This window comes from Phyllobates terribilis, unplaced genomic scaffold (genome assembly GCF_046119375.1).
Source record: "Phyllobates terribilis strain yellow unplaced genomic scaffold, ASM4611937v1 Scaffold_7__3_contigs__length_470593459, whole genome shotgun sequence".
NCBI lineage: Eukaryota > Metazoa > Chordata > Amphibia > Anura > Dendrobatidae > Phyllobates > Phyllobates terribilis.
In genome coordinates this window covers 323,946,720-323,960,608 of record NW_027362767.1, presented here as the reverse complement: position 1 = coordinate 323,960,608, position 13,889 = coordinate 323,946,720, and the positions used below count along the sequence as shown (strand labels likewise).

Below are 13,889 nucleotides of genomic sequence, written 5' to 3'. Positions count from 1 at the left end.
TAACACTCCTCATGGGAGGTTGTTTGTGCCTGGGACCTTTAGGAGAGATTTGTTTGTTGAGTGTCACGAATCTCGGTTGGCAGGTCATCCCGGAATCTCTGAGACCAAGAGACTGGTGGGTCGCAGTTTTTGGTGGCCTGGATGGCAGAAGGAAGTCATTAAGTGGGTGCGTCAATGTACTATATGTGCTAGATCTAAGTCCTCACATACTCCTGCTGCGGGGTTGCTTTGTCCTTTGGAGGTTCCCAGTGCTCCTTGGACACATTTGGCTATGGACTTTATAACTGACCTTCCCCCCTCTGAGGGTTTTACTGTCATCTGGGTGGTCGTGGACCGTTTTAGCAAGATGTGTCACTTGGTTCCCTTCATCAAACTGCCCTGCGCTAAAACTCTCGCTAAGGCCTTTGTCAAGGAAATTGTCAGACTTCATGGTGTTCCTACTGACATTGTTTCTGATAGGGGTCCTCAGTTCGTGGCTCGTTTTTGGCGTGCCTTTTGTGACAGGTTGGGAGTTCATTTGTCGTTCTCGTCCGGATATCATCCTGAATCTAATGGCCAGACAGAAAGGAAAAACCAGGATGTTGAGCAGTTCTTGCGTTGTTTTGTGGCAGACAATCAAGAGGGGTGGTCTGAGTTTCTGCCACTTGCTGAATTTGCTCTGAACAATCATACATCTTCTTCTGCTGGTTGTTCGCCTTTTTTTTGTTGTTCTGGGAGACATCCGTCGTTTGGGTCGTTCTCCAAGTTGGGATCTGCCGTGCCTGAGGAGGAGAATTTTTCCGGTGATTTGGAGAGAGTTTGGACGGATGTGCGTGGTAATCTTCAGGAGGCCAACAGAAAATCTAAAGACTACTTTGATAGGAAACGACAGGAGGTTTTGTTCACTGTTGGTGACATGGTTTGGTTGTCCTCTAGGAATCTGCGGTTGAGGATTCCTTCTAAGAAATTGGGTCCCAAGTTTGTAGGGCCCTTTAAGGTGCTTCAGGTTGTCAACCAATCTGCTGTTAGGTTGGAGGTTCCTACCTCCTGGAGAATTAATCCGGTATTTCATGTCTCTCTGTTGAAAAAAGCTGTTGTATCGGATTGTGACGCCTCTGCCTCTGTTCCTCCGGTGGTGGAGGACGGGGAATATGAAATTTCTCGCATCCTTAACTCTAGACGGTATAGAGGTAGTTTGCAGTATCTTGTGGCCTGGAAAGGTTTCGGACCCGAGGATAACTCTTGGGTGAGGTCGGATGATGTTTCCGCGTCCAGACTTATCAGAGCGTTTCACAGGAGATTTCCTGATAAGCCTGGTCCTAGGGGATCCGGAGGATCCTCTTAGAAGGGGGGGTACTGTTAGAACCTTGCTCTTAGGTTTTTTCCTTTGCTGGTCACATGACCTTGTTGGCCTATTTAATCCTGCTCCGCCCTTCTGGCTTTGCTGGACTTCATTGTATAACTACTTTCTAGCTAGCCTGTGCTCTGTATCTAACTCTGTTAGTTTGCTTGGTCTACGGACCTCTGTGTTCTTTATATTTTGTTTGTTCGTCTGTCTGCTACTATTTCTGTTAGGAGGTGTCCCATTTTTCCTCCCAGTCCTTAGTACTTGTAGGGATTCCTTCCCCACATCTATAGGTCTCCGTACAGACTAGCTTAGGACTTTAGCAGGTCTGATCGCAGGATCAGGTCCCCTGTTACATCGTAGGGATTAAGCTGAGTTCTATCGTAGGGACAGATCTCCTCTCTTTTCTTAGCTCTGGTAGCAGAACATAACACTAATAAGAATAGGTGATGTCACAGATGACTCTGCTTCTCTTCCTTCATGATGATCTGTGCACAGACTCATTAGAAATTTCAAAAAGATAGGGTCGGATTCCAACTATTGTGAATATGTACTTGTGTTCTTTCCTGAGACTACATACACGTGTTCTTTCCTTAAACTACAGCACATTCGAGTTTTAAGAAAGCCTAAGTGGCCAGAATGAAAACTGCAAGATTTCTATTTTTCAAACCCCTTCAGGAACCAGCCTATTTTGACCCTAAAGACCTTGGCATTTTTGTCAATTCTGACCAGTGTCCCTTTACGAAGTAAAAACTCTGGAACACTTCAACGGATCCTAGCGATTCTGAGATTGTTTTTTTCGTGACATATTTGGCTTCATGTTAGTATTAAATTTAGGTCGATAATATTTGCGTTTATTTGTGAAAAAATCAATAATTTGGCAAAAATTTAGAAAATTTAGCAATTTTCAAATTTTGCATTTTTATTCTGCTAAACCAGAGAGTGATGTGACACAAAATAGTTAATAAATAACATTTCCCACATGTCTACTTTACATCAGCACAATTTTTGGAAAAAAAATTTGGGGGTAGGAAGTTTGAAGGGTTCAAAGTTCATCAGCAATTTATCTTTTTTTCAGCAAAATTTACAAAACCATTTTTTTGTGACCACATCACATTTGAAGTCCCTTTGAGGGGTGTACATGACAGAAAACACCCAAAAGTGACACCATTCCAAAAACTGCACCCCTCAAGCTACTCAAAAGTACATTCAAGAAGATTAACCCTTCAGGTGCATCACAGGAACTAAAGCAACATGGAAGAAAAAAAATGAACATTTTAATTTTTCTAACAAAAATTTTTTTTTAGCCTAAATTTTTTAATTTTCACATGGGTAACAGGATAAAATGCATCCTAAAATTTGTTGGGCAATTTCTCCCGAGTACACTGATACCTCATATGTGGTCATAAACCACTGTTTGGGCGCACGGCAGGGCTCAGAAGGGAAGGAGGCCATTTCACTTTTTGAATGGAAAATTAGCTCCAAAAGTCAAATTGTGCTCCTTTCCTTCTGAGCCCTGCCATGCGCCCAAACAGTGGTTTATGTACTCTGAAGAAATTGCCCAACAAATTTGAGGATGCATTTTATCCTGTTACCCATGTGAAAATTAAAAAATTTAGCCTAAAAGAAAATTTTTGTGAAAAAAAAGTACTTTTTCGTTTTCACAGATCAATTTGTGAAGCACCTGGGGGTTTAAAGTGCTGACTATCCATCTAGATAAGTTCCCTGGGGGGGTCTAGTTTCCAAAATTGGGTCACTTGTGGGGGAGCTCCAATGTTTAGGCACACAGGGGCTCTCCAAACGCAACATGGTGTCCGCTAACAATTTGAGCCGATTTTCCATTCAATTTGTTAGCGGACACCATGTCGCGCTTGGAGAGCCCCTGTGTGCCTAAACATTGGAGCTCCCCCACAAGTGACCCCATTTTGGAAACTAGACCCCCCAGGGAACTTATGTAGATGGATGGTGAGCATTTTGAACCCCCAGGTGCTTCGCAAATTAATCCATAAAAATGAAAAAAGAACATTTTTGTGGAAAAAAAAATACTTTTTCATTTTTATGAATCAATTTGTGAAGCACCTGGGGGTTCCAAGTGCTCACTATGCATCTAGATAGGTTCCTTGTGGGGTCTAGTTTCCAAAATGCGGTCACTTGTGGGGGAGCTCCAATGTTTAGGCACACAGGGGCTCTCCAAACACGACATGGTGTCCGCTAACAAATTGGAACCATGTTGCGTTTGGAGAGCCCCTGTGTGCCTAAACATTGGAGCTCCCCCACAAGTGACCCCATTTTGGAAACTAGGCCCCCCAAGGCACCTATCTAGATGCATAGTGAGCACCCCCAGGTGCTTCACAAATTGTGTAGTGTATGTCAGGTTGGTGTGCGGTGTGGTATAGTGTAGTGTATACACCACACACACACTACAACACACACACCAACCTGACATAGCCTCCTCAGCTGAGTACGTCCTAGACTGGGATGGGCGGGACATTTTGTGTGCTGTGTGTAAAAAAAAGAAAAAAAAAAATCGAAACTTTATTATAGTGTGAGTGCACGTGTGCGTGCGAGCTTGGTGTAACGTTCTGCGGTCAGGCGGAGGGGACAGTCAGGCGGAGGGGACAGTCAGGCGGAGGGGACAGTCAGGCGTAGGGGGCGTGCTCAGGCACACGGGGCACGTGAGGGGGCGGTCAGGCGTAGGAGGGGGCTGAGGAGATGGAGGAGCCAGCAGTAGCAGCAGCAAGGGGGTGAACCCTGGGGCAGAAAGGGGGGCAGGAGCAGGCAGTAGCAAGGGGGGGTAGGAGGCCGGCAGCATCAAGGGGGGGTGATCACTGGGGCAGAAAGGGGAGCAGGAGCCGGCAGCAGCAGGGGGGTGATCACTGGGTTTGCGGGGGGGGGATGATCACTGGGACGGGGTAGGGGGTGATCACAGGGAGGGGTGGGGTGGGTGATCACTGGGACGGGTGATCACTGGGACGGGGGGTGATCACTGGGAGGGATGGTGGGTGATCACAGGCGCAGGGGATTCACAGTGAGCCTGCTGCTGCCTGTGATCACCGTACACCGGCTGGCAGAAGGAGAGCACCAGCCGGTGGATGAAGACTTGGGAGAGGGAGCAGAGGTCGCGTGCAGGTATGAAATTGGACTAGGGTGGAGGGGGTTGGAGAGGGGGGGAGTGGGGGCTGGAATCGGACAAGGGGGGGCAATATTACCGGCGGTGGATCGGCGGCGTCGGATCAGTGGTGGCGGCAGATCGGTGGCGGCGGCAGCAGCAGATCAGTGGGTGACCAAGCTCCACAGCTTTCACGGACGGGAGGAAGCTGTGGAGCTTGGTCAGCCATTGTAAAAACGACACCCTCCACATCTGATTGGAGGGCTAGCGTCACATGGACACTAGCCCCAATCAGATCTGGGGGGGGGGGGTCGTGACAGAGTTGACACTCCCCCCAGCCAATGGCTGATGCTATATGCATCAGGCCATGCCCAGATCTTAAATATTTCACAAATTTCCATTGGTGAAATATTTAATTAATTCCGATTGGCAGTTTCACTAAAGTGAAAGTGAAACTGCCAATCGGAGGGGTCCTAGGCACGGGGGGGGGGTTAATCCACCCCCCCCACCGTGGGGTCAACTACAGGTTGTCCAGTTCCAGTAGCAACTGTGACACCTGAGCGACCCCGCTCGCAGGCGCTGCAGGGGCGCGATCCCTCCATGTCACAGACGCTGTGACATGGGTCGGGAACGCACCGGTTTCCATGTCACAGACGCTGTGACACGGGTCGGGAAGGGGTTAATACAGATTGTTTTTTCCCAGATCTTATTTTAATTTTATTTTTTTTTAAAAACTCACTACAAAAACCTGATATAAACAATAGATCATTTTCTGATGATGTCTTCCCTTTAAGTGAGCACCATTGCTGCAAAAAAAGTAGACTTACATTGTACTAACTAGGACAAAGATGAATTTGCAAACACGCCTAATTCAGCTTTTCCCTGGCATCATATATCGGATGAGAGTCAGGAGGTCGCTTTGCATATTGCAAGATTAGCTGCTCCTGCTAAAATTAGCAGATTACGAACAAAAATGTGTATTTATGTCCAGCTTAAAAGTGACTGCTGCTCAATAAATGTGCTTTATTGCCAGTATACATAGGTTATAACTATAAAAAGAAAAATCTCTAATTAGAAATTACACCAATCCATTGAACAAAACCCAATCCTGACCACCATACAATTTGTTCTAGTTTCCAATGTACTCGAAGACACATCTCATGGGCAACATTATCAAAAGTTTTCTATATTTCTGAGGTTACAAACTTTCAGGGCACGAGATGGGACTCTAAAGGGAATGCATCACTCCCCCTGGGTGATATCAGACTCTGGGCATACAGGGTGTAGAAAAGTAAATCTATACTTACCTGTATGACCCATAGCAGAGGTCTGATTGCAGAGAAATCTGGTTTTATAAAGTCTGTTTTCCAGAGGCTTGGTGTCTGCTATTCCCCTAAATTGCCGCCTCTGTGCTAAATTACCATATTCCTCCCCTCCACTGCACGTCACAGGGCCCTGTGACAGGCCCTGTGACGTGCCCTGCTCTGCCTCCTCTCCCACGCATAAGCAAAGCGTCACTCCCTTGGAGCGTACTTTGTTTCCCTCCGGCCCTGTTTGGTTGCGTACTGCCAACGGAGCAGAAGTCTCAGTGACTCACCGTCACTTGCGCAATACAAGGCTGCGGCGCAGTAAGCAGCCAAAAGGGGCCGTAGGGAAACAAAGCGTGATCCACATGAGCGGTGCTCTGCGCATGTGGCGCCCCTGAGGGTTCGATCGCCACAGGAATGCTGCACTTCTTCAATGGAGTGTGGTGTTCCTCCTCTGAGGTAAAGCCGGTGTGATGGTAGTGATCTAGCCTTTTGCATCCAACACCACATTTCCACCAGAGGGAGCTAGTATGCACTAGGTGCTGCTCCCCTGGTTACAGGGAGACTGGGGAACACAAAGTGGTAGGAACCAGTTAGTGGGTGTGGGTGGAGGAACAACTAGTAGGTTACACTTCAAATTTCATATTTAATAGAATGCCATCTTTGATCTTGGTCCTTCTGGTTCGTCTTCTTCTGGTTCTTCGCTAGCCTTAGCTAGTCTGTCGGCTGTCACTGTGCTGTCAAAATACTGTGTGTAATGTGACTTCCCTCCGGGAGCGCAGACCTGTGTGGGCCTGCACTGGATTGGGACACAGCCCTCGTACCCTGATCTTGGGACGAGAGGGAGGTTGCAGGCGTAGGAATGTCTCAACCCGGCCGAGGACCAGGATCAAGAAAGCCCGGGAGCTTTAGAGTGTGGCTCCCTAGCAAATGGGTCCCGGGGAGGATGCAGACGGAGCGGAGCACGCCACCTGTCCTCGCCTACCTGGTCTATTCAGAGGGATTCCGGCTGCGAGAGGGGTACCAACCCCCGACACCCGACCTCGCACTCTACGTCCAGGACGGGAAAGCCCGGTTAGGCCCTGAGGATCCCACCGGGCGTCGGATGGAGAGGAATTGCCACCCGACCCCTACACCTGAGAGGAGCTCAGAGGGAGACCCGGCCTATCTAAACACGCACAGATGGGAAAGGGTGAAGTCTGTAGTGCAGGAACACTCTGGTGTAGGGTCGCTACCGAACACTGGACTTCCTCGGAGGTAGTCGGACCCCCGTCCCTGGTGGCCGCAGGACTCCGCGAGGAGCAGGGAGTCGCCTTCCTGCTAACATCTCTGAGTAAGTAAAGCTTTGGAAGTTCACCCCTATGGCCTCCGGACTGTTCATTACGCGCCATACCACGCGACACGGTGCCCGTACTCCCCGCACTACTACCCCCCCTTCATCCGGTCTTGCCTGCCCTGAGGCCTTGCTCCGCCTGTGGGGAGCAGTGAGAACTTTAGCCGCCATGACACCAGGCCTCAGCGGACTGTAGTGACGCTGGTGGCCCTTCACCAGACACCACAGGTGGCGTAGTCGTTAATCAGCCACTCAACCCGGAATAGCCCACACCATCTCTTTCTAATGTGACGGCCCTGAGCACGGGTCGGGCCCGGGCCACGGCTGCATCCCATCTCTTCAACGCAGGGCCCGACACCGAGTCCCCCATCACCCAGGGTAAAACACGGCCTTTCTGAGTAGAGGCGTCACATGCGGAGGGGAGGCAAAGCAGGGCACGTCACAGGGCCTGTCACAGGGCCCTGCGACGTGCAGGGGAGGGGGGAATATGGTAATTTAGCATGAAGGCGGTGATTTAGAGGAATAGTAAGCAGATAGGAGGGGTTTGCTTGGTGTCCCCTGGATGCCAATCCTCTGGAAAACAGACTTTATAAAACCAGATTTCTCTGCAATCCGACCTCTGCTATGGGCCATACAGGTAAGTATAGATTTACTTTTCTATCACCTGTATGCCCATAGTAGAGGTCTGATATCACCCGGGGGGTGACACATTTCCTTTAATCCTAAGCAACATCTATACAGACTACAGGGACTCAAACTCCACCAATGACAGAATACCTGGTCAGACCAGTGGATACGAAGGGCTACTACTACTAGTGGGTAGGAGGGGTAATCCGAGGGTGGCATTCAATGGAGAAGGAAATTTGGTAAGTTCACTGTGAAGAAAACCATTTTTTCAGCTGCTCTCAACCAACAATGCTGAAAAACTCTTGGCAATGCTGACTGGCTAACAATTAATTCACTTCTCTATCGGATTTGTTTTTTTACAGCAGGGCTGGAGTGGTGCTATTAATGTTAGTTTCCTGTCCCCGGTCTTATACTTACCAGCTGCTGTCTTCATATGGTCCTGGCGCCGCTCCTGTCGGTCTCTAGCTATTTATGACCTGCTGGATCGCTCCAGTGTTTTCTGGCCAATTCGGAAGTCATTACTCAATGTAAATCTATGAGAGGCATGAAGAGGCCAGAACGAGGGTCTCAGACTTACACTGAGAGCTTGTGACTGTTAACTATGACTTCTGGTCAGTCAGAAGTTGCGGTCACAAGATGGCAGCTCTGGACCAGAGCATCGCCGGGAAGAGCTGAAGACAGTGACTAGTAAGTAGAAGACTAGGGTCACAGAATTTTGATTAGTAGCATTACTCCAGCGATGAAAACAAAAAAATGCTGGTGTGGTGCTTTAAAGCGGACAATGAGGCAATTTTTTTTCAGCCTTACAAAACTCATGTTTTGGGAACTTTTGGAGCAGATTTACTAATACTGTCTAAGTTTGACGGTACAAACATACTAAACAGTCTAAAAACTAGCCAAATTTATCAGTGTCTCGTGCAGGATTTAAATTGGTCTAATTTTGAACCACTTCTTGTTTGGCCATTCCACTGTTCTAACTAAGCAATGCCCTCTTCTCTCCATGAAACCACACATTACTTTATTTTAGTTCAATGCAAAAGTTTTTTAGAACAATAATAAAGCAAAATGCAACAATTTGCACCAAAAAGTCAAGACACGGTCACAAGAGTAAATTTGCCCCCTTCTTATTCGGCACTATGACGTCTTAGAAATTCCCTTTTTTTAGTGACTGACTAATGATAAGGATCCTTCACCAAGATAGTTTTGAAAAGCTTGATCATTCTATAAGGTTTTGTTTAAATCACACTCTCTGAATATCTTCAGCATGATAGCCAAGAAAGCTGCCATTGACAATACCAACTGCCACTTATATTTCTAATAGTTTGTATATAGTGATGAGTAGAAGCATAAAAGCACACAAAGGATGGATACCAGTGTAGAATTGTGATATTCTTCACTAGATATTGTAAGTTGTATATATTAGACTATGTTAAATGCTGTTTTATACACTGTATGTGGCAGGACCTTGAATTGGTTGTAACTTAAATGCTCAAAAAGCCACAAGAATGTATTTCACAAAAAAAGTATATAAAAATCACTTACCAGAACATTCTTCATGGGTCTCTTCTGCTTCTACTGTCCGTGTTCCTTCTGAAGTATTTGCAGCCATAATTGCATCACTATCAAGAAGAAGAGACATATTGGAAGCATTAACACATTTACTAATGCGGTCTAATAAGTATAGAGCAAAATAAATGTAAACCTGGCAATTGCAACATCTGCCAGTTTATCACACTGGTGCATGCTAAGTGTAAGACTTGGCACACTCAGTTTGAAGTTTGATGCTTAGGTCAACTCTTTGCCTAAAATGTGCTATTACATTGCACCTAAAAACTAGCATACACCAATAATAAAATCATAATTTTAGATTCATAAAAGCCACATATCCTGTTCTAGACACTTTTTTTTTGTACAAATTAATATTATATTTATAGTCCAAATTGATTTGTGCAAAAAACAAGGTATAACTTGCACCAGATTTCTGATACTAGCATTCTTTTAAGTGTGTGTCCTTTTTTTCAATTTGTGAAGACAAAATATAATATAACTGTAGGAACTATAGACTATAGGAGGTTTTCACAACACCCGACAATTGAAGGGTCCAAAAAGTACTTATGTGCCCCGGCGTCTCCTGCGGTGTATGCGTCCCTGTCTTCTTCTGTGATGTACAGTATATGCCCCAGTGTATCCCATGCGATTTATCTACTCCACTTTTAGCATATCCTTTGTAATGTATGTGCTCTAGCCCCATTGTCTCCTATGTGATGTACTGTATATGCTGCAGCCACAGTGTCTCCTATGTGATGTATATACAGAAATCTCAGTGTCTTCTATGTGATGGATGCACTGCATGAGTTCTATAAATGTAATGTGAGCAGTGATTAATTTTCCACTGTGAGGAGACCTGCAATGTAATCTACATCTATGTTCAGAATTTACTGCAGCTAGCTCTTTTCAAGATTCATCACAAAGAGCCAACTGTGCCCCAGACCGACACAAATCTGGAAAAGCAGTTGCGAGCAGCAACATCATCCATACCACCTAACATCACAGCCACACCAAAGAAAAGCAGCTCCAGCCGTCGCACTAGGGGTCAGTTAATTAAATGTTTGACCAAATATAGCAGGATAAATGTCAATGTTGATAATTTTGTACGTTCCCCAAGCGTTGGTCTAAATATCCAAATGGCCCCTGGCCGACAAAAAGGTTCCTCACCCCTGATGTACGTAGCCGCACTGTTATGGCTCCATACATAGCTTTTATCTCCTGCCGCAGTGGTTGAATTAAACTAATCAGTGCAGGAGCTTGGTGTTGATCCCCCACCTATCTGATCCATTCCTACAGACAGATCATCAATATGCAAGTCCCAGACAACCCTTATAAATTTAGCAGGAGACAAAAAAAAATAATAATAATTACCTGCAAAATACACTGAGGCTTTATGTTAAACTACCTTGGGAAGCAGCATATGATAAAGAATTTTCATAATTTTCATCAAAGGATTCAAGATTTTCTGACATATTGCACAAAAATTTTAATAAGATTCAGTCCTCTACAATAATTTTTTTACACACAAGTGTTGTTACTGGAATAAATAAGACAATACCAACAAGAACAAAATCCAGAATAATTTGGGGGATTTATTAAATCCACAGGCATGCTCTACAAATCCAAAAAGAGATTATCCACTGTAGCTTGCAGCTTTCAATGCGTCAAGGCCCCAAGGCACATTAGATGAAAGTTGGCTTTTTAAAGGGAGTTGGATTTTTATGGGACTGAGAAACCATCTGATGAGTATGGGGACCTCGTAATTTTCCACCAGACAAAACTGTCAGAGAACATAAGCAAGCTGAAATTTCAATACTCGATCCAGACATGTTGGTTTCTCACTGGTGCTGAGGATATTCTGCCTAAAGCCCTATAATGGGCAAGGAATGACACTGATTGCACCTACCTCCTGAACAATCATTCAGGAGTGCGGTGTTTCACATATGAAACAGTTGAACTGCAGATTAATTACACCCCTTCGCGCAAAACAGGATGATTTGGGACATGCTGTCAAGCTGGCCAATGCCTGGAAGTTGATCCGTACAGAGAAACTGGGTGGTGGGCTATTGTGGTTTGGGCCAAAGATCTGAGCTATTGCTGCCACAACATGAAGTACATCAGAGGGCTTGGGTGGAGTTAAAGGCCACCAGTCCAAAAAGCCAGTTTCTAAGACTTTGAAGAGCTTTCAGGTGGACCCTGGGGACCAATTGTACAGGCCTTGAGAAGATGCTGCTAAATTGTAGTCCCGAAACAGGGAGATTAAGGAAAAGCAAGTATGAATCGCTGCACAGAGATACCAGAGGTTCAGCTTGCCATACGGTAACCTATAAGAAGCTGTCTGTTAAGTTCAAGTGACTGAGACTCTCATAAGGAGAAATCTTACATTTAAAGTTCCCTTTTTCCCTGATTTCTGAAGTTAAGAACTGTTCCTGGGATCATATTCATCCAAGTCTCTTCTCACACACAACCTGCCACCTCAACTTACAAATGGACACAAGCTGTAGTAAATCAACGATTGTCTTCTGGTAAATCTCCAAGTACATTCGCTGGAGATTATCAGAACGTTGCTAAGGCTGTAGAGAGACTAGATAAAAACACTATATTGGGAATTATTTGTGCCCATTTCTAAATTACTATTTAAAAGCGATTTAAAACGTGCAACTACATAACCCAGAAGATTCATGTGATCTTAAAATTATGAGAAACCAAGGATATTTTGTAAATTGAGGATGGGACAGATAGCACTGTGATTAGTCAAGGGAGGAAAAGAAAGTAGCCCTCTGTTATAACAGCTGGATATCATATGCATGTATATAGGGTGGAGCGTCTGTACAGAGAATGCAGACCTAGCAAATCCATAGAGTCTGTACTCCTCCTGATCACGTGTGGGCAGATATAGCACTGTCACCAGAGCAGATCAGTCACATCTGTTCTGTGCTTACAGCAGAAAATCTGCAGCTACAGTCCAGTTTCAGAGGTGTGCCATTAGGATGTGCAGCAAAAATCTTTAAAGTTCTGTTTATTAGTCCATATTATCCTGCTTATTAGGCAAAATTAGGAAGATTAACAATATAATATGCTAATTAGTTATATAAATGGCAATACAAATGTCCCTAAATTCACATGTAAATGTAAAGATGCGGGGGTCCTAGCACAGTCTTGTGGAGACAGGTTGACTGTCTCCAAGACAAGACACTGGTGTGACACAGAAGCTTTTTAAAATAGTTTATATTTCACCTCCATATTGTAAGACTCTGTAAATGAACATTGCAAATAGCACAAACAACTTCTAGAATGAGGCCTCGATCACTCACTCTATGGTGGACTCATAACACAGGCCCACTTCTTCCCTGGTCCTGACAGTGCCAATAGTTAAGCCGCTCACATGTTTTGGTTCCTTGTGTTCCTATTCTGGCTTCTGCTCCACAGGCACTAGCATGGTTTCTCTCATAGGTCCCCATCTCTCTGGTCACTCAGCTGCCATCACTAGTAAGGTACCTGTTGTTCAGCAGCTGAGACCACTTCTAGGGGCTACAGTCATCCACTCTGCCATCTCTCGCACATAATCACACTTTTTTATTCCCCACCTTCCTGGGAAATTGGCGGCGTCTCCGAGTTTCTATAGGAGCATGCCACCTGTCGCTCTAAGGCTCTGTCCACACAGAGTTTTTGCTTCGTTTATGGAGCAGAAACTCAAGTTTTTAAGGAGTTTTGAGACTTCGAGTTTAAACTCAGCTTCTGCTCAAAAAACTTCAAGTGCAAAGGGCATGTGCACACAGTTTTGTTTTTTAGGAAGCTGAAACTATTCAAATCCTCAACAAAATTCAAACCTCCTCAAATTAGTTGGAGGTTATGCTAAGTGATTATGCACACAAGTGGTTTTTCAAGGAGTTTTTGAAGCAGAAACTCTACATCCTCCTCCAATTTTCAAAACTAGTCAAAAACTTTGGAGTTTCTGATACAAAAACAAACTTCAAATCTGCTTTCCTTGCATTACAAATGACAACTCTTTCAATCTGCACTACATCAGGCCTAAATTTCCAACCACTACCACACCCTGACATGTGCAACCCATATACCAGTCATTCAAATTACTTTCATGTCATGGTAAAGGTCACACTTTTGCGTAGAAACACATTTATGCATGCATATCATCAAATACTTCAAAAAATGATAACAAGACATACAGAACCAGCTTAATAAACAAACACCGCACTAGGCTTAATATAAGAGAATGGGGACAACTCCTTTCCCTCTCCCTTACAGCCCACATTTATTAAGAAAGACGTTAGGTAAATGTCATGCTAGGTGAGGGAAAGACCAAGTGTATGACGATGGGAAAAGTGGGGAAGCCCAACAACTACAGCAAGGGAGAGTGGAGACCCCTAGGCAGATCTTACAACACCCTGACTCCCCTACCGTCCCTAAATAGGTTTTGCACCTATCGACGAGCAGGATACCTAATCCCTAACTGTCCCTAGAGCTAGGCCCTAGGTAGGGAGGGGAAGGGGTAAGCACTAATCAGCCCCCACTGCACCTAAAGACAAACAAGGAAAACAGACAAGGGGATGCACTTAGCTTGAGAAGACACCTGAGAGAAGACGACAATAATCCAGCAAGAAACTCCAAGAAGAAATTAGC

General features: G+C 45.2%; 1 protein-coding gene across 7 annotated transcripts in view; it reads right to left on the bottom strand.

The window, feature by feature from the left end:
- The window catches only part of KIAA1210 (KIAA1210 ortholog), a 131,876-nt gene that overhangs the window by 54,974 nt on the left and 63,013 nt on the right, over positions 1–13,889 (bottom strand). For all 7 annotated transcript variants that reach the window (XM_073641174.1, XM_073641175.1, XM_073641178.1 and 4 more), the window contains one exon: positions 9,243–9,319. In XM_073641174.1, the coding sequence (XP_073497275.1) occupies positions 9,243–9,319 (77 nt within the window). The remainder of the gene's footprint in view (positions 1–9,242; positions 9,320–13,889) is intronic.